Below are 18744 nucleotides of genomic sequence, written 5' to 3' on the forward strand. Positions count from 1 at the left end.
AAGTTTTTTTAAAAAATAGATCAATATAATTTTTTTAAAACAATTTTTGTATAGAAATATTTTAAAAAAACATATCGTTTAGCAGTTTGAAAAGTGTGCACGTGGAAAACGAGAGGGGGTGTTGGGAACTTGGTCTTGCAAACACACCCTACACGTTGCTTTGGTCGATTGGCAAGTTGGGAAAGGAACCTGAAAGTGTCGCTGGAGTCCGGACAGGCACAACGACGCGCACGCTTCCTGAAATGGTAATGCCATGTGGTGGACTGGTGGTGCCGGAAGCTACAGCGTGCAGGAAGCATCTAGCGGTGCGCTGTACAGGTTGCCGTTGCCGTTGCCGTCAGGTGGTGCACACAGAACTCGGGATTGGGTACCGAGGTAGTAAGGGCATGTTTAGTTCGTGAAAATAAATTCTTTTAGATGTTACATCGAATGTTTGACCGTATGTTGGAAGGGCTTTTCAGACACGGATGAAAGAAAATAATTTCATAACTCGCCTAAAAACCGCGAGACGAATCTTTAGAGACTAATTAATCTGTCATTAGCATACGTGGATTACTGTAACACTTATGGCTAATCATGGATAATTAGACTCAAAAGATTCGTCTCGCGATTACCCCAACCGTGCAATTAGTTTTTTCATTTATCTATATATTAATACTTTATGTATGTGTCCAAAGATTCGATGTGATGTTTTTGGGAAAAAATTTTGATAACTAAACGGGGCTTAAGTGATGCCCGGCATGGTTGCTGGGTGAGTTTAATATGATAATAATATATAAAGTAGATAAATGATATAAGCTTACATACGTTTGATTATTTAGATGTATATACAATAATGATCAAATGTCAAACTAAGGTGATGCGTTTTTGTGAGAAATAAAAGAAATTTGGATAATAATTAATTATTTAAGAGCTATAAACAATTCATTATGGTATGACTTAATGAGAGAAGATAGAAATAACATTATAAAAAGTGATGGAGAGATGTAATTAAATATTATATGAATTATGTAGGATTACAATTTAACATGTTTGCATTTTAAAGCTCGAAATTTTAATAATCTATATAACTATAGATGATATATTATGCTTGCATGATGTTTAAGATATAATAGTCGTTTGTGGATGATGATGTGTCATATTTGCATGCATAGCTGTAGAATTTAGTAGGTTACAACTTTATAGCAAGATAAGATAGAGCTTGTTCAAATTGATATCATTTCAATGGTAATAAAATTAAATATGTTGATGCGTTTAGTTTGTTATTAAACTTTGATAATGCGTAAGGAATTTTGGTAACATCACATTTAGTTTATGTTATCAAAACTTGATAATCCTGCTAAGTTTTCAAAATTTTGGTATTACCAAATTTTGGAAAGATTCATTTTGATAGTAATCCGAACAAGCTCCTAGTTGTTTTGATTTGAAGTCAAATTATGGCATTGTTAATGAACAATTTGGTATTTTTAGGTTCCAGTGAAAGTTTTTGCTTTTTCATTGGTATCGAGTCAAATACATCTTTATCTTGCCATAATTAATGGTGTGAAATTTTATTTTAGATTTTAGCACTATCGATATTTTTCGATATTTTGGTATGGCACTAAACAAAATAGATCGAGAATTTGATGAGATGGTAGAGTTGTGCTGCCACTTTTGCAGGGAAGTGCAGGCGTAGCTTTCAAGCACAAACCAACAGTGGTGGTAGACTGAGTGATCGTCGGCTCGTCGCTTGGTTATGACGTGCACTAGTACTTTTCTTTTTGGTTTTTGCTGTGCTGAATTGGTCTCGTATCTCGCGTGCTTCGCAGTATCGCATATTCGCATAGAATAAAGATGGAAATTTTCAAGTTCTCAAGATGCCACGAACGAAAGTAGTTAAGTAGAACCTGTGATGGATCCAACACCTCAAGGCATACTTGCCGTGCACAGCTTCATTGTTCCGGCCCGGAAGTAGTGACAAACCCCACGGTCCAGTCCATTCTGGCTAAGCCGGTACATCCAAAAGTTGGCCCAAGAATACCCACTAGACCACTAGATTCTGAAGAATTGCACTAAATACGGCCCAGCAAAAGGTGGAGAAAAAACTTGTTCAGCGAGCTTGGTAGGTTAGCTCCGCTCTTAAATAAAGTAAAAATAGTCTTTCGAATGGTAGAGGAAAATATAACATACGATAGAAAATTGATTTCGAAGAAAACTTGATAAAAAATTTTCTAGCCGCCAAACCAATGCGTCAAACTTGGCCGGTGAGGTAACCATCGAATGTTTTTCACAAAATACACCGTTTAGTACATTCTCTATCTTAGAATAAATAAATATGAACCTGCCTCAATCTTTATTAGGTAAATCTGATCTGTCTCTTGCATTTCGTATTAGGTTTATTTATTTTGGAATGGAGCGAGTAGATTGAAAAAACATATTAATAAAGGCTAAGATAAAATATGTATCTTACCTAAAATAAGAGTGGAATTGAATAAGCCCCTGTTTAGATCCCATCTTAAAAATTTTCATCCTGTCACATCGAACGTTAGAACATATGTGTCTGGGTTATGGATACCACATACCCAATAGTAATCAACTAAGCTCAGCAGGGCCCACCACATACCATGTCTTATACGAAAACAAATCTCGTATATATAAGGAGTTCCGGATAAAGAAGAATGAATAGAGTTCTATATGGAAACGACAAGGACTACTCGAATTGTATCCATATTTATCTCCCTAGTTCTACTTAGACAAGGGGTTATCTATGGGTAGAAATACAAGCCCCCTAGGAGGAGAGGGGGGACACCCACCATAGACGCCACAGAGCCACAAGCCAACACACGTTGCCAGATCTTGACATCAGAGATTAGCCTAGCCATACCCCATCCGATGTCTACGGAAGCCGGCAAGAGGGATCTAGTGCCATCTCTGATCTCGACGGGTTCATACTCGAGGAGGAAGGCTACCCTGTCGTCGATTATGAGTTGGTTATTTAGCCGCTAAGTCGACGACGATTAGATAAGTTATCCCAATTGTTGTACTTCGTGGTTTTCTATATCAATCCCATATAAACAGGATGTAGGACTATTATCTGTAAGATAAAGGGCCCAAACCTGTATAAAAATCACTGTCTCCATCTTTTTTACCTCAATCTCACATATACCCTGGTACCAACGATCCCCATACCATCCAAATACCATAGTCGCGATATCAAACGTCGGCAACATGCATGAAGTATTATTAAATATAGGCTTAAAAAATAATTAATTATACATATTGTGACTAATTTGCGAGACAAATCTTTCAAGCCTAATTGCTCCATTATTTAACATCGTGGTGCTACAGTAAATATTTGCTAATGATGGATTAATTAGACTTAATAAATTCATTTTGTGGTTTACTGACGGATTCTGTAATTTGTTTTATTATTAATTTGTTTTATTATTAGACTGCGTTTAATACTTTAAATATGTGTCAGTATATCCGATATGACACGGTAAACACAGACTAAAGTGCTCTTCCGGAAAATATTAACCAGGCTGTGTTTAGATCTAAAGTTTGGATCTAAACTTCAGTCCTTTTCCATCACATCAACCTGTCATATACACATAATTTTTCAGTTATATCATCTTTAATTTTAATCAAAATACAAAACTTTGTTTCCAACTAAACACAGCCGAAGGAGGCAGGGGCAGCAGTGCGCGCGGCACCATCCTTCATTCCTTCTTGCGGCGCGGCCGTGCGGGTGTTGACGGCAACGCGACGCAACCAACACCCCCACCCCGGTAGCGCGCGGCTGCGCACGCACGGCGACTACTACTACTACTCGGCGAGCTCGTGACGTGACGTCGTGAGCCACGACCACGAGGGACGAAGAGGCGGCCATGTGAGCTTGTGTTGTGTGTTGGCCCCCACTAGGAGCAAGCAAAGCGAGGCACAGATCGGAGGGAAGGAGGGGGAAAAAAATCTCCGAGCTCTCTTGGAAGCTATAGCCCCCCCGATCCGCGGGGGAGAGGGCCCGATCGGATCCTTGGGAATGGCGACGGCGGCGGCGGAGGAGGAGGCGGTGCCTGTGGCGGAGGCGCGGGCGCAGGCCGAGAAGCGCGCTGCGGCGGAGGATGGCGAGGGGGCGGAGGCGGAGGAGGAGGGGAACGAGATGCCCGAGCCGAAGCGGCGGCGCGCGTGCGTGGCGGCGCTCGAGGGCGTGCGACGCGCCGCGGCGGACGCGGCCGAAGAGAACGGCGACGGCGGCGGCGGCGGCGCGGGCGGGCCTGCGGCGGACGGGGGGTCGTCGTTCTCGTTCCACGCGCGCAGCTTCTCCGGGGTGGAGACGACGCCCAAATTCGGGTCCTTCAACCCCGCCGACGACCTCCTCGTCGCCTTCCAGCTCAAGCCTCCGCCTCCCCCGATGGATGCGCCGGCGAAGGAGGAGCCCCCCGCCGCCGCCGCCGGCGACGACGACGAGGAGGAGGAGCACGAAGCAACAGCTGAGGAGGGCAATGACGGGATTTCACAACAGCTTGGGGTAGTAGACCAGTGAAGTGCTCAAGTGAGCGACGGTTTTGACTTGGTGCGACTTCGCTTCTCCGTTAGGCACTGTACTCCTACTTTGATAACAGTAGCTTTTGATTTGTGTAGTAATCTTGTACTACTATCTCATCGTGTCAATGCCTAAGTGGTTCTGTGTTGTGTTGTACAATCCGATTCCTAATGATAAGATTAGCGAATAATAAAAATGATTTTTGCTGGTGTAATCAAGGTGTTTAACTGCCGCCAAATGATTCTTATATCTGCTTAACAAGTACTGTACTGTACTAACAACCCTGCTGCCCCACTGTGCAGTTGCTCCATACCATCACCAATTCAGCTCATAGTTTTGAACCAAATGTTCATCTTCTCACTCTCTCACAGTACTCTCTTCTCACGGTACTCCCCCGGAAGGTCTCTTGAAGACAGATTATAACAGGGCTGATATGTTCCTCGAAAAATACTGGATGATGTTGTCCTAAACCAACTAATGTGTGATGGCATCAATCACGTACTAAGAGCATCCGCAATGTCTAAGATGCATAGAGACTACAAGGTGGAAGTAACTGACATTTTTCTAATAGTAAAGTTACAATGGTTATGGTCTCCTCTTGACTTTAAGGTAGGATCCACATGAAAAAAAAAAAACTATTCACCCTTTGATGTACAAGATTTAAAGACCCACATGCATACTACAAAGGTACAAAATGATTTTCTTTTCTTATGGTTTAGTTTTAAGCTTAAGGTGAATCATAGCAACATTATTCATTTTCTCATCTTCTAATGCATAAAGCAACAACACAAATACTACTTTATTTTTTAAGGTCATCTTTACATGCACACTGTTGTTATCCTGGCGCAAGATACTCCCTCCGCAACAACTAAATCGTTTTCTGGCTACAACTTACACATAACCTATGTTTGTGAGCGAATGACAATCATTATCACTAAGTTTATAATCACTAAGTTTCTGACTTTTTTATAATGGTTTTTGTTCTGACCTTTGTTTAAATAAACTAAAATCAATCATAACAACAATTGCAGATCGAAAGACTTAATACATCTCCATTCGTCTCATAATATAGCAATTTAGTACCGGACGAGACACTTCATAGAAGTGTACTGTGAAGTATCCTATCCAGTCATAGGTAGATATATTATGAGACGGATGGAGTATTAGTTGTTTTGCCAATCCATGAAGGGTCGAACTACTAGCTGAAACCGAACGATCGGGACAATAATTAGGCCTTATTTGTTTAGACTTATAAGCTAACTTATAAGCCAAAAAGTCTAATCCTAAACAAACAAGCAGCTTATTTGTTTGGTTTTTTGAAACCATAAGCCACTCTAATACTATTAAGCCAAAAGCTAGGTTGGAGAAACTTTTTTAGCTTATGTGAGGTTGATGTATGACTTCACTACTAAACTTAGGACATTAAATCCACCGGTTTATACATCATATAAGCTAACAAGTTGACTTAAAAGTCTAAGCCAGTAAGCTTAAAGCCTTAACAAAGAGGGCCTTAGAGCAGGTACAATAACATGCTATAAGCCAGCTGCAAACATATTTTAAGGAGATAAATCAGGAGAGAGAAGAGCAGCGGGCTACAGATTTATAGCCAGCTGTAGCACGGACTCCAAGACGCAGTGTGTCTATGACAGGTGGGACTAGGTATTAATAGTGTAGTATGTAACTATTGTATGAATAAGCTATTAGATTGGCTATAAATGAATTGGAGTTAGTAGTTGGCTATACTATTGAACTTGCTCTTAGAAGACAAGAGGAGGAAAAGAGGAATAACTAGTGATTTTTTTTCATGGATGCGTGCTGTACCTTCTTCACGGTTGTGTGAGGAATTACTAGCTGGCGACGGTGTTGTGTTTATTTTTTTATAATATTCATGATTGTAATCCTGTATTTTTCTCTGTCTATTGATATAAAAATTCACACTGTATGGTGCGGTCGTTATGAAAAAAAAACATTTGTTGATTTGTACGATTGAATATTTATCGCAATTCATTTATCTAGTCATCATTCCATTAAATTCTGCAGGCACACTTCACCTGATGTTTGTGCGGTCACAATCAGTGTCTAAACCCTAAAAAAATAAATTACTACTCCCTCCGTCCCATAATATAAGAGATTTTAAGTTTTTGCTTGTAACGTTTGACCACTCGTCTTATTCAAAATTTTTTAAAATTATTATTTATTTTATTGGTGACTTACTTTATTATCTACAATATTTTAAATACAACTTTTCGTTTTTTAAGTACTTTAAGTTCAACTTTATTATCTACAGTGTGATCATCTTTGTTTAGGCCCTCTTTGTTTAGGCTTATAAGCCAATTTATAAGTCAAAAAATCTAAGCCAAAACAAACAAGCAGCTTTTTCATTTGGCTTTTTTTTGAAGCCATAAGCCACTCTAACACTATTAAGCCAAAAGCTAGGTTGAAGAAACTTTTTTGGCTTATATGAGATAGATGTATGACTTCACCACTAAACTTAGGACATTAAATTCACTGGCTTATAAATCATATAAGCCAATAAGCTGACTTAAAAATCTATGCCAATAAGTCTAAGCCTAAACAAAGAGTGCCTTAGGCTTAAACTTACTTGCTTAAGCCCACAGTTAAATGCTCTAATATCATTTTTCTTAGAAATCGGCATACAATTTTCAAAAACTATATATTCCTCCTTGGTGGAACGCGAAATGTTATACTGACCCTTGATTGCATACCATTTAAAAGGGAAACTTCTTCTAACACTAAAATATGCAACAATTGCAGGGGCCTAAACGAAAGAAACCACCAAAATCTCTCCTTACTTAACAAATCCCCTTCCCGTTCCCACTGCACACTCCTCGCCGCCATCCCCAAACCTCCCGACGATCCCACCGCCTCGAACGCGCCGCCGTTCCAGCCTAGGGTTCGCGGGCTCTCCGGCTGCCGGATTCGCCTCCTCGCCGGCGGGTAGAGGCGGCTGAGGGGGAGTGCCGGGGCGCTCCGCATCGCTCCCTCCCTCCCTCCCGTCGTCGTCGCCGGCGGCGTCGGGTCGGGCCCGGCGGTATCGTCCCGCGGAAACCCTAGATTTCGCCGCCGCACGCGTGGCGCAATCGTGCGGCTCCTGGTGTCCCTCTATGGCTATGTAAGGAGGGGATTCCACCTCCCCCCTTGTGAGGCTCTCTCGGCATAACCGCTCTCGCGTTCTAGGGTTTGCGCCGCCTCGACTGCAATGGGTGGTCGCACGGTGCTCTCCGACGAGGAAGGTACGCGGTTTCTTCGCCTGTTTTGTGCGGTTTCGTGCTGATTGGTTATTCCAGCGGAGGGGTTTCGTGCGCGTTTGCTGATGGAGAGATTGTTCGTCTGTTCGAACTCTGTCAGATGAAATCGAGGAGGAAGAGGAGGAGGAGAATCCGCGGCCTTCGCGGAGAGGAAGGGACAATATGGATCGGGACGATGATGATGACGAGGAGGACGAAGAAGGTTAGAGATTTTTTCTACGTTTCTTTTCCAAATTGCGCTAGTTTCCTCCCCCCATCTGTGAACACCACCGATTCGGATGTTTATATCGTGCTGTGCTTAGTTGTTTTTTTTTCTGTCTGATTTGGATAACTCCTTTTCGTCTATTGAATGTTATGACACGTTCTACCAATTTCTTTGAGTTTATAGAAATGGCCCTATTTCAATATATTATTTGTATGCCCGAGTAGTGGGTTATAATTGTTCATGTGCATTCATGTGACAACTGACAAGGCAATTTAGTTTTTTAAAATTCTTTTATATGTTTGAATCCCCTGTGATACTCGAGTTAGCTTTGGTAATGGGATGTAACTGCTTTGGTACAGACGAGGGTCAGGACGAATATGAGAAGGATGGCTTCATAGTAGATGATGCAGATGAGGAAGAGGAGGAGGAGGATGAGAGGGAAAGTGATGATGAGAGGCGGAAGAAGAAGAGGAAAAAGAAGAAGAAAAGGTTGCTTTTGATCCCTCAACGAGATAGAAATATCAAATACCGTATTCTCTTCTTTAGAAGTTACTGAAACACGTATTTGTGCCCAGGGAATCAGAAGGGTTCATGCTGGATGAGGATGACTATGAGTTGCTTCAGGATAATAACATCACTGGCATTCAACGTCCTAAGCCTGTATGCTTAAAGATACTTTGGTGCTGTCATTAACTTTTTTAGCATGTTTTTGAATTATGGCTCTTCTAATTTACTGCAGGGAAACAAATTTAAGCGCTTGAAGAAGGCCGGAAGGGAATCTGAAATGGATGAGCGCTCTGGCTTTTCAGATGATGATGGGTCAGGAAAAAGGCGTACTGCTGAGGAAAGAGTCCAGTACTCCTTATTTGGCGACCATCAAGGTAGCTGCATCCGAAAATACTTCTCTTTAGCTTGTGTGATACAGCAGGAAGTAGTTTATCTAATTTTCTTATTTGCTGCAATGCAATTTCCTCAGATGCGTCTATTGAGGAGGACATTGTTGAGGAGGATCAGCAGGCAGATGAAGATGAGGATGGTGATCCTGAAGATGAAATGGCAGGTTTCATTGTCGATGAAGATGAAATTGATGCAAATGGTCAAGTTGTAAAGTATGGCCTTATTTTTCACATTTGTGCCAACTTCTTTTATACAACTTTACTGGATCTTGTTTGCTAGAGTTACATACAAGTACTGTTTGCAATTGCAGAAGGAAGAAGGGTAAAGTAAGACCACGCCGACCGGCTGCAGGGGTATCATCGTCTGCCTTGCAAGAGGCCCACGATATATTTGGTGATGTTGATGAACTATTAGCACTGAGAAAGCAAGAGCTTGAGAGGGATGCTGCTAATTCTGGTGAGTTGAGAGGAAACAGACTTGAAGATGAGTTTGAGCCATTTATTCTGGCTGAGAAGTATATGACACCGAAAGATGAACAAATAAGAGAGAATGATGTACCTGAGAGGATACAGGTAAAAATTTGACACTCTTCTTAGGCATTTTTGTTTTAGTTATCGTGCATGTCTGATTTGTAGCTCCTTTTGCCAGCTGTCTGAAGAACTAACTGGGTATCCTCCAACGGACACCACAATGATAGAGGAAGAAAGTGTATGGATACATAGCCAACTGACGGGTGATGGGTTTCTGTCATTCTTTAACAATGAGCATGTGAACAAGGACATTGACCAGAAGGACATTGCAAGTGTATTGACCATGTTACATGTCAACAAATTTGAAGTAAGTAAATGCAGACAAGCTCTGTGCATGTTTCTTTTATGCTTATTTTTCTTACATAACTTCTATTACCTGCCAGATTCCCTTCATTGCTATGTATAGGAAGGAGAATTGCCCGAGTCTGTTAAAAGATCTTGATGCCAATGAACAGACCAATGAAGAACATAGTGATGAAGAAGATCAACGCAAGATGATGTGGCACAAGGTGACCTATCACTATGCATATGTTGTTCCTCAGAGCCAATTTATCAATGTTATTCAGTTATTGACTCCATTGATGTCTTCCTTTTAGATGCTTTGGGCTGTTCAGACATTGGACAAAAAGTGGCTGCTTCTTCAGAAGCGCAAGGTTGCTTTGGAGATGTACTATGATAAAAGATTTGATGATGAGAATCGAAGAATAGATGATGTCACACACCAGGCATTAAACCGTCAGCTTTATAGCTCCATTATTGAAGCACTGAAGGATGCAAAATCTGAGAAAGAGGTGGAGGATGTTGATGCAAAGTTCAATCTGCATTTCCCTCCTGGAGAAGTTGAAGAAGAAGGACAATTTAAGCGGCCAAAAAGGAAATCATTGTACAGTATTTGTCACAAGGCAGGGTTATGGCAGGTTGCAAACCAATTTGGTCGGAGTGCTGAGCAGTTAGGTCACCATCTCACATTGACGAAGATACCCGTACGTGCACTAAGCCGACACCTTGTGTTACCTTTCTTTAAACAATATTACTAGGACATTGCAAGCAATCCATTTTCATTTGTATATTTCAGGAAGCAGGAGAACTTGATAGTGGGAAAGATTCTCCTGAAGAGGTTGCTGCAAATTTCACATGTGCAATGTTTGAAACACCACAAGATGTTCTTCGGGGCGCCAGACACATGGTACTACTTAGTATATTTCACAATGCTACTCTACCCCTAATAAATTATCAGGCCTTGTTCGGTTAATCCCCAGGAGGGAGGGATTTGAGGGGATTGAGGGGGTGGAATAAATCCCCTCAATCCCCTTGTGGGAGGGATTAACCGAACAAGGCCTCAGGGTAGAAACCACACTTAGTTAGGTTCATCTCATCTCACTAATATGAACCGTTCTACCTTTATCATCTTACCAGGCGGCAGTTGAGATTGGGTGTGAGCCTATTGTAAGAAAGCATATCCGTAGCATCTTCATGAATAAAGCTGTGGTCTCAACATGCCCTACTGCTGAAGGAAATTTAATCATAGATCCCTATCATCAACTATCAGGTGTTAAGTGGCTGCGTGACAAACCATTAAACAAGTTTGTTGATGCACAATGGCTGCTTATTCAGAAAGCAGAAGAAGAAAAGCTCCTCAAGGTTACTATAAAACTGCCAGAAGATGCAAAGAAAGAGCTCATGTCTGAGGCTCGTGAAAATTACTTAAGTGACTGTGTCAGCAAATCTGCACAACTGTGGGATGAGCAACGGAAGATGATTCTGGATGATGCCTTCTTCAATTTCCTTCTTCCATCAATGGAAAAGGAAGCTCGATCTCTGTTGACAGCGAAAGCCAAAAATTGGCTTAATATGGAATACGGGAAGCAATTGTGGAACAAGGTATCTGTGGCTCCTTGGAAGAAGAAGGATGCAGACAAGAAGGATTCTGATATTGATCTCGATGATGAATCCGAGTTGAGGGTTATGGCCTGTTGCTGGGGACCTGGGAAGCCAGCAACCACTTTTGTAATGCTTGACTCATCTGGAGAATTGGTTGATGTTCTATATGCGGGTTCTATCAGTATTAGATCTCAAGGTGTTGCTGAGCAGCAGCGGAAGAAGAATGACCAGCAGCGAGTTTTGAAGTTTATGACTGACCATCAGCCTCATGTTGTATGTGTAGGAGCATCAAACTATAATTGCAGACAACTCAAGGATGACATTTATGAGGTATTTTTCGATTCTATTCATTTGCAACTTCTTTCTTCACATAAGGTTACATGTTCAGTTGACCTGTACAAAGTTATATCCTCCAGCAGCATGGCTTGTTTAGTTGCTAGTAGTATGTCACCAGAAGCAGCATTCATGAGGGACCATCTGCAGAGAATTTCTTGCAGCCTGTGCTATAATGAACACCAATTAAACTCACCTTGCTGTTGGATGCTTGTGATTGGTTGAGTCTTTTCTTTATGCCTGCTGGTCATTTGTGAAGGCAATTGTACTTTGTTTAAGGCCCGGTTTAGTTGGCAAAAATTTTTATTTTAGGGTGTCGCATCGGATATACGGACACACATTTGAAGTATTAAACGTTGTCTAATAACAAAACAAATTATAGATTCCGCATGGAAACTGCGAGACGAATTTATTAAGCCTAATTAATCCATCATTAGCAAATGTTTACTGTAGCACCACATTGTCAAATCATGGTGCAATTAGGCTTAAAAGATTCGTCTCGCAATTTACACGCAATCTGTGTAATTGGTTTTTTTTGTCTACATTTAATACTTCATGCATGTATCTAAACATTCGATGTGACAGGGTGAAAATTTTTGTTTTGGAAACTAAACAGGGCCTAAGTTGATGATGTAAAGCTATAACTTGATTGCTTTATTTTAAACTAACATCCATCATTGCATAGGTTATTTTTAAAATTGTGGAAGATCATCCAAGAGATGTGAACCCACAAATGGAGAACTTTAGCATTGTTTATGGCGATGAGTCTGTGCCTCGCTTGTATGAGAACTCACGGATATCTTCAGATCAACTGCCTGGCCAGTCAGGTACAGCAGCAATATGTTGATTTACTGTTAGCATTTCCTGGTTAGGTACCTTCTGAATAACTCAACACTCTTGGTTTATATTAAATATGTATAGGTATTGTGAAGCGGGCTGTGGCTCTTGGTCGGTACCTGCAGAATCCATTGGCTATGGCTGCAACACTCTGTGGACCTGGAAAAGAGATACTTTCATGGAAACTGCACCCCCTTGAGCAGTTCCTTACTCCTGATGAGAAACATGAAGTTGTTGAGCAAATTATGGTTGATGCAACAAATCAAATAGGTTTCGACGTTAATCTTGCTGCTAGCCATGAGTGGCATTTTTCAACTCTACAATTCGTTGCTGGTTTGGGGCCACGTAAAGCTTCAGCTCTACAGAAAGAATTGTTACGAGAGGGATCCATTTTTAGTCGCAAAGATCTTGTAAAACCTCTAGGCAGGAAAGTATTCATGAATGCATCTGGCTTTTTACGTGTTCGCCGTAGTGGTGGAGCTGCCGCGAGTGCTCAAATCATTGATTTACTTGAGGATACAAGGATACATCCTGAGTCATATGCATTAGCAAAAACTTTGGCAAAGGATGTATTTGCTGAGGAAGCACCACATGAAGCAAATGAAATGGACGATGATGAGCAAGAGATGGCAATTGAGCATGTCAGAGAAAAGCCACGTTATCTGAAATCGCTCGACATTCGTGAGTACATGAAGAGTATGCCAGAAGAGTTCCATAATAAAGAGCAAACACTGAAAGATATAAAATGGGAACTGTTGTGCGGTTTCCCTGATTGGAGGACCCCCTATGCTGAGCCAACTCCAGATGAGGAATTCTGGATGCTTTCTGGGGAAACTGAGGACACCATATCAGATGGAAGGATTGTTCAAGTTACTGTTCGTAGTATACAAGATAACCGAATCATTTGCACCTTCGATTCTGGTCTGAAAGCCATAGTTATGGCTGATAACTATTCTGATGAGGGCTTTGATCTAGAAACTCTGCAGTTACATGAAGGTGATGTATTAACGGGCAAAATTAAGAATGTGAATAAAAACAGGTTCATGGTTTACTTAACATGCAAGGCAAGTGAATTGAGGAGAAGACCATTGTCCAGAGGTAATCATGATCCGTACAATCATGAACAAGACATGACTTCTCAGAATGAACAAGATAAGCTTCGGAAACAGAAAGAACTGGCAAAGAAACATTTCAAACCCCGGATGATTGTCCATCCTCACTTTCAGAACTTGACAGCTGAAGAAGCTATGCAGGTTAGTCAAGCTCTTATCGATCAGATATTCCCCACTCTGTTTATTTAGTTTCTCCTGTCGTAAAATCTAATATGAACCCTCCTGAAACAGTTCTTATCTGACAAAGAACCTGGTGAGAAGGTCATTCGGCCTAGTTCTAGGGGACCATCATTTCTGACACTTACTCTGAAAATTTTTGATGGTGTCCTTGCACACAAGGAGATAACTGAAGGTGGAAAGGATCATAAAGATATTACAAGCTTGCTTCGCCTTGGAAAAACATTGACAATTGATAATGAAACTTTTGAAGATCTTGATGAGGTTGGTACACATGATCTCTTTTTGTTACCATTGTTACTCTAGTTCAGTATCAGTAAGTGGTGACTCTTTTCTGTGTTTGTTTTGCACGTCAGCATGGTTCTGTGTTTCTTTTTGCTTGCTGTTATCACTTAGCAGTAGATTGTCATTCTGTTATTTTTGGCTAACTACTGGTGCTTTATTTTGGCAAATAGGTTATAGACAGGTACGTGGATCCATTGGTAGGCCACCTGAAGAGCATGCTTTTGTACCGCAAATTCAAGAAAGGATCAAAAAGTGAGGTTGATGAGATGTTAAGGGCTGAGAAATCAGAGAATCCTATGAGAATAGTGTATTGTTTCGGCATATCTCATGAGCATCCAGGCACATTTATTTTATCTTACATTAGGAGTACAAATCCACATCACGAGTATATTGGGTTATACCCAAAGGGCTTTAGATTTCGTAAGAGGGACTTTGACAATATTGATCGCCTAGTGTCCTATTTCCAGAAGCATATTGACAAACCACCACCTGATGCTGGTCCATCAATGCGAAATGTTGCTGCAATGGTGCCTATGAAAAGTTCAGGTTGGGGTAATGGTGGTGGCACTGGTGGTGGAAATGATGGATGGAGAGGAGATGGTAACAACGACAGGGATAGACCTTTCTCTGGAAGATCAGGTTAGTTTTTAACGCACTTGCACAATGTTATCATCCAGTTTATTTGCATGGTATTGGCAGGCCAGCTTTATTATGACTCAAAGATGTTTGCATACTTAATATTTGCATGGAGGACTTTAAATTCTATGGGCCTTTAGTTCTTCAGTTAGCAGAACTATAGATATGCTTGTGTCAGTTTCAGTTGGCTGTAGCATTCTTTAGGGTGATTCACGCTCTGTTTGCAGGCGCCATATCATGAGAACCATTTACTTCAAAAAAAAATTAAAAAATATTGCCCTCTGTATTTGGGATTCCTGATTGTTTATGTGGTTCAGGTCAATTTATTTCATATTTCAATTTTCTACTTCCCATTGCACTTTCTTTATCTTGTGCTTCTCCAATCATTGATATCATCGATGAGGTTCCCACTAAACATGTGAAAAGCTAATCTTGAGGCAACTATAAAACCGGCCAAGCTACTATTTTTGGATAGTAATATGATTTGTTACATTTATTGAATTGTTGATGGATCCTTAAGTAGTCACGAACTCCCTTTTGGTATCTTTTGTCTAAAGCAGGAGGCAGGTTTGATTCAAGGAACAGCTCTGGTGGTCGTGGACGTGGGCGCGGGCGTGGTAGAGGTAACTTTGGCAGTGATGATGGTGGCGGCGGAGGTTGGAGTGGTGGCGGTGGCGGTGGTGGTGGCGGCAACAGTGGGGGATGGACTGACAATATTGGAAGTGGCGGAGGTGGATGGGGCACAGGTGGTGGTTCCTCGTGGGCTGGTGGTGGCGACGGAGGTTCTGGAGGTGGTGATAGTAACCGTGGTGGTGGTGGAGGCTGGGGAACACCCGCTGGTGGTTCTGATGGCGGCGGCGGTGGCTGGGGAGCAGCACCCGGTGGATCCAACGATGCCCCAGGATGGGGCAGCGGCAAAAAGGCGGTCCCAGCACAGGATGGTGGTAGCGGGTGGGGAGCTTCCGCCGGCGGCGGCAGCGGTGGCTGGAACTAGTCAAAGAACTGCTAGATGAAATATTTTTTTTTGTTTTCTGGACCCTCTTCTATATCTGGTAATTGCGCTCCACGGGAGAAAAATTGTCACTGTTCGGGGACCCTAGTAATCTGCTACTGAATGCCGCTGGTTTTATACATTTTGGACGGCCTTATTTTGAATGCATGTACAGCTTAAGCACCACATTTTGTTTTTTAGTTTCCATTGCAAATGCACAAACCCATAGCCCACTCAGATTGGAATTGTCTCAGTGGTTGTAATGCCATCGAATATATCTAACTTGACTAGGATCTTCGTAAACCGTCGTGTCGCTCGAGCCATCCTCACACTCGTGAGTGAGATGTGGAGCTAGTCGGCCCAAACGGCCAGAGGAACGAGCGCGAGCCTCGCCTGACTTGCCTCTCGCCGCCGCTAGCTCCTCCACCGGAAGCAGTGGTCGCCGGCGGCGGCAGCGAGTGGCGGCAGACGGGGCAGGAGTTGTGATGGACCAACCACGGCACGATGCAGTCGGCGTGGTACAGGTGGGCGCACGGCATCTCCCGCGCCTCGGCGCCGAGCTGGAACTCGTCCTGGCAAACCGGGCACCGCGGCTCGGCGCGGAGGTGCCGGCGGCTGATCGTCACCACGGGCATCGCGTCGATCGCCGACGGCGGCGCCGGTGGAGGGCCCTGCCTGCTGCTCCCCAGCTGGTTCTGCAGCTGCTCGAAGAGCGCCTCCAGACCGGCACGGTAGTATCCGCCGCGGCGCTCGACGCCGACACGGGGCCCTCCCCTGAAGAGGACGCCGAGTCTCGCGTGCGCAGGCACGCCATCGCCGCCGCCATGCTCGTCGTGGACGTCGACCTCGCGCTCGTCGCCTCCCACCGTTGCCGCGTGCCGCATGAGGGTGGACATCGCCTCCATCACCGGGGATCGCCGGAGCAGGAACTCGTCGCCGGCGTCTGGCCCGACGAAACCGAGCGTGCTTCTCGCCGTCCTCCGTCCCATCTCGCTCATCTCCTGGACGAAGCCGTCGTCGCAGCTTGGGCAGGTGACGTCTTGGCTGCCGCCGCGGATGCGAACCGGCCGCCGGCACACGTAGCACCAGTGCGTGGCTCTGTTTGACATCTTTTGCTTGATTCCTGTGACAATCTGAGAATTCAGTAGTAGCAGGCAGCAGCACAAATTTCACGATTCACCATCGAACTGTCACGACAAATATTACATGAGCAAACTTGAATTGGACATCCAAGACATGATAACAGCCCCAAAAAAATATTGAAAGAAAGTAAAAAAAAGAGAAATTGATCCGAACCAGAGATAATTCCCACCCAAGAATTCAGTTGACAGGAAGCAGTCAAGCAGTTGTGTGCATATGCCACAACAAATCAAGCTAAACAAACACTAAAAGAAACAGAATTAATCCAAGCATACCTTGGGATAAGCTGATGGTTTGGGAGGAGGAGAATGAATTGGCGGAATGAATTGAATGATGGGGAGCGGACTGATGATAGATAGGCGGTCGCGAGCTGGAAGAGTACTGAAAGCGGCTGCTGTCGGAGTATCTGCTACGATTTGTCCGTTCTTTTTTCTTTTGGAGGTCTTTGTCCGATGAGAGCATTCTAGGCCTCGCGTTGCTGCTTGTGCAGTTAACTTGTCACCGGCGGGCAGCGCTCGCTGTCACTGGCCATGCTTGTTAAAGCGACGTGTTGGCTCCCGGTCCAAAATACACGAGAAATGGAAGTTTGTTAGTTTAACGTCTCAACCTTTGATCGTGAAACTTTACTTGATAATCAAAGTTGATCGAGTATGTATTATCATAATAGCGTTTGTTACGATTTACGACAGTCTTGATTGTAACAGTAGAACAGAATGCGACAAGCTAAGCCACAAGCCCACAACTGTAGCAGTAAGCGGAACATCCGTCTAAAGCCGTGTTCGACTGTCGTCACAGCTTACTTAACTAGCACTATTTATAAACTACTAAACGACAAGCAATGTATTTTGTGCAAAAGTTTTATACGTATAAATTTATTAAGAATCAAATAAATATATATTTTTATTTATAATATTTAATATTTAGTTAATCCTACCTGCACCTTTTTTAAATTTTTTTTGCACCAATAATCTCAGCCAAACAGTTGAATCGAACGCAACGAGGAACCATGGTATGCCCAGTGTTTGGTAACCAACAAAACACGTCTAGCTAAAGAAAACTTAAACAATAGGATAATATAATTTTTGAAATAACCTTTATATAGAAAATTTTGGCGAAAAATATAACGTTTAGCAGCTCGTGAAGCATGCGCATGAGGAATGAGAAAGAAAATTGAAAAGGTGCAGAAAAAAACATGCCTAATTTTACACAAGAATATACCCTTAGAGCATCATTTGGAGTGAAGATTTTGGAGAAACATCTATACTACTGTAAATATTGGCAATGATGATAGTAGTCAATCTGCCACCATAACCCCTTATCACTTACGTGTGGGCCTCTCAACGTTGGTAAAAAAATTATACTTCCTATTTCAAATGCTCCTTATCCCTAATCCCTGAATTGTGCTTTGATTCGATAGTAACATGTGAAAATATGTAGCGTAAACTAAATACAGTGAAAACCTAAAAACTATAATGTAAAAATGGATGTATGAGATTAGTTCACGTCATCTAAAGTACTAAAAGTTTTACTCATAGATTCAATCATGACTAAAATTTTTACTCTTGGCGGCGTGAATAAATCTCAGACATCCATTTTTTATAAAATCAACGGTACTCTAATTTTTATATTTTCAGTATACGTAACTTTCACTACATATTTTTAATTGCAACGCACGACTAGGGTGCAAGCGGGCCAACCCGCAAACCCGCTTATAGGCAAAATGAGTGGATAACCCGCGGTTTGACTCGCGGGTTACCAACTAATTTGATATATAAACGAGTTTTTGAGTTGATCCACTTACTTCTCTATGACACGGAAAGCCGAGCCATGACGCGAAAACCCGTGGATTACCTTCTATTTACATCCCTAGTCCTACAAAAAAAAAAAAATCTCCGCAGCCGACTTTCCATTCAGCCCACCCTGAGGTCT

The 18744-nt window shown here is 42.5% G+C and overlaps 3 protein-coding genes across 6 annotated transcripts; 2 read left to right on the plus strand and 1 right to left on the minus strand.

Annotated features, from left to right (window-relative positions):
* The first annotated feature begins 3692 nt into the window (after positions 1–3692).
* On the plus strand, positions 3693–4774 carry LOC127773146 (uncharacterized). The gene has a single exon (XM_052299176.1). The coding sequence runs from the start codon at positions 4019–4021 to the stop codon at positions 4520–4522; it is 504 nt and encodes a 167-aa protein (XP_052155136.1). The 5' UTR covers positions 3693–4018; the 3' UTR covers positions 4523–4774.
* A 2585-nt stretch (positions 4775–7359) lies between these two features.
* Positions 7360–15861, plus strand: LOC127775127 (transcription elongation factor SPT6 homolog). 2 transcript variants are annotated; one of them, XM_052301437.1, is made up of 17 exons: positions 7360–7776; positions 7892–7993; positions 8356–8485; positions 8572–8656; positions 8736–8877; positions 8973–9105; positions 9204–9465; positions 9542–9730; positions 9807–9932; positions 10020–10406; positions 10499–10609; positions 10840–11634; positions 12323–12464; positions 12559–13727; positions 13818–14027; positions 14219–14687; positions 15242–15861. In XM_052301437.1, exons 1-17 carry the CDS (start codon positions 7743–7745, stop codon positions 15676–15678), a joined length of 4923 nt encoding a protein of 1640 aa, XP_052157397.1. In that variant the 5' UTR covers positions 7360–7742; the 3' UTR covers positions 15679–15861. The 2 variants fall into 2 exon arrangements, with proteins under 2 accessions (XP_052157397.1, XP_052157398.1); XM_052301438.1 differs by having other exon boundaries at positions 15245–15861.
* Positions 15862–15996: 135 nt separating this feature from the next.
* On the minus strand, positions 15997–17277 carry LOC127775128 (probable E3 ubiquitin-protein ligase RHC1A). 3 transcript variants are annotated; one of them, XM_052301439.1, is made up of 2 exons: positions 17091–17277; positions 15997–16798 (listed from the first exon to the last, which is right to left on the minus strand). In XM_052301439.1, exons 1-2 carry the CDS (start codon positions 17275–17277, stop codon positions 16002–16004), a joined length of 984 nt encoding a protein of 327 aa, XP_052157399.1. In that variant the 3' UTR covers positions 15997–16001. The 3 variants fall into 3 exon arrangements, with proteins under 3 accessions (XP_052157399.1, XP_052157402.1, XP_052157401.1); XM_052301442.1 differs by having other exon boundaries at positions 15997–16808; positions 17091–17128; XM_052301441.1 differs by lacking the exon at positions 17091–17277 and adding an exon at positions 16972–17082.
* Positions 17278–18744: the final 1467 nt, after the last annotated feature.

This window comes from Oryza glaberrima, chromosome 5, assembly GCF_000147395.1.
Source record: "Oryza glaberrima chromosome 5, OglaRS2, whole genome shotgun sequence".
Lineage (NCBI taxonomy): Eukaryota > Viridiplantae > Streptophyta > Magnoliopsida > Poales > Poaceae > Oryza > Oryza glaberrima.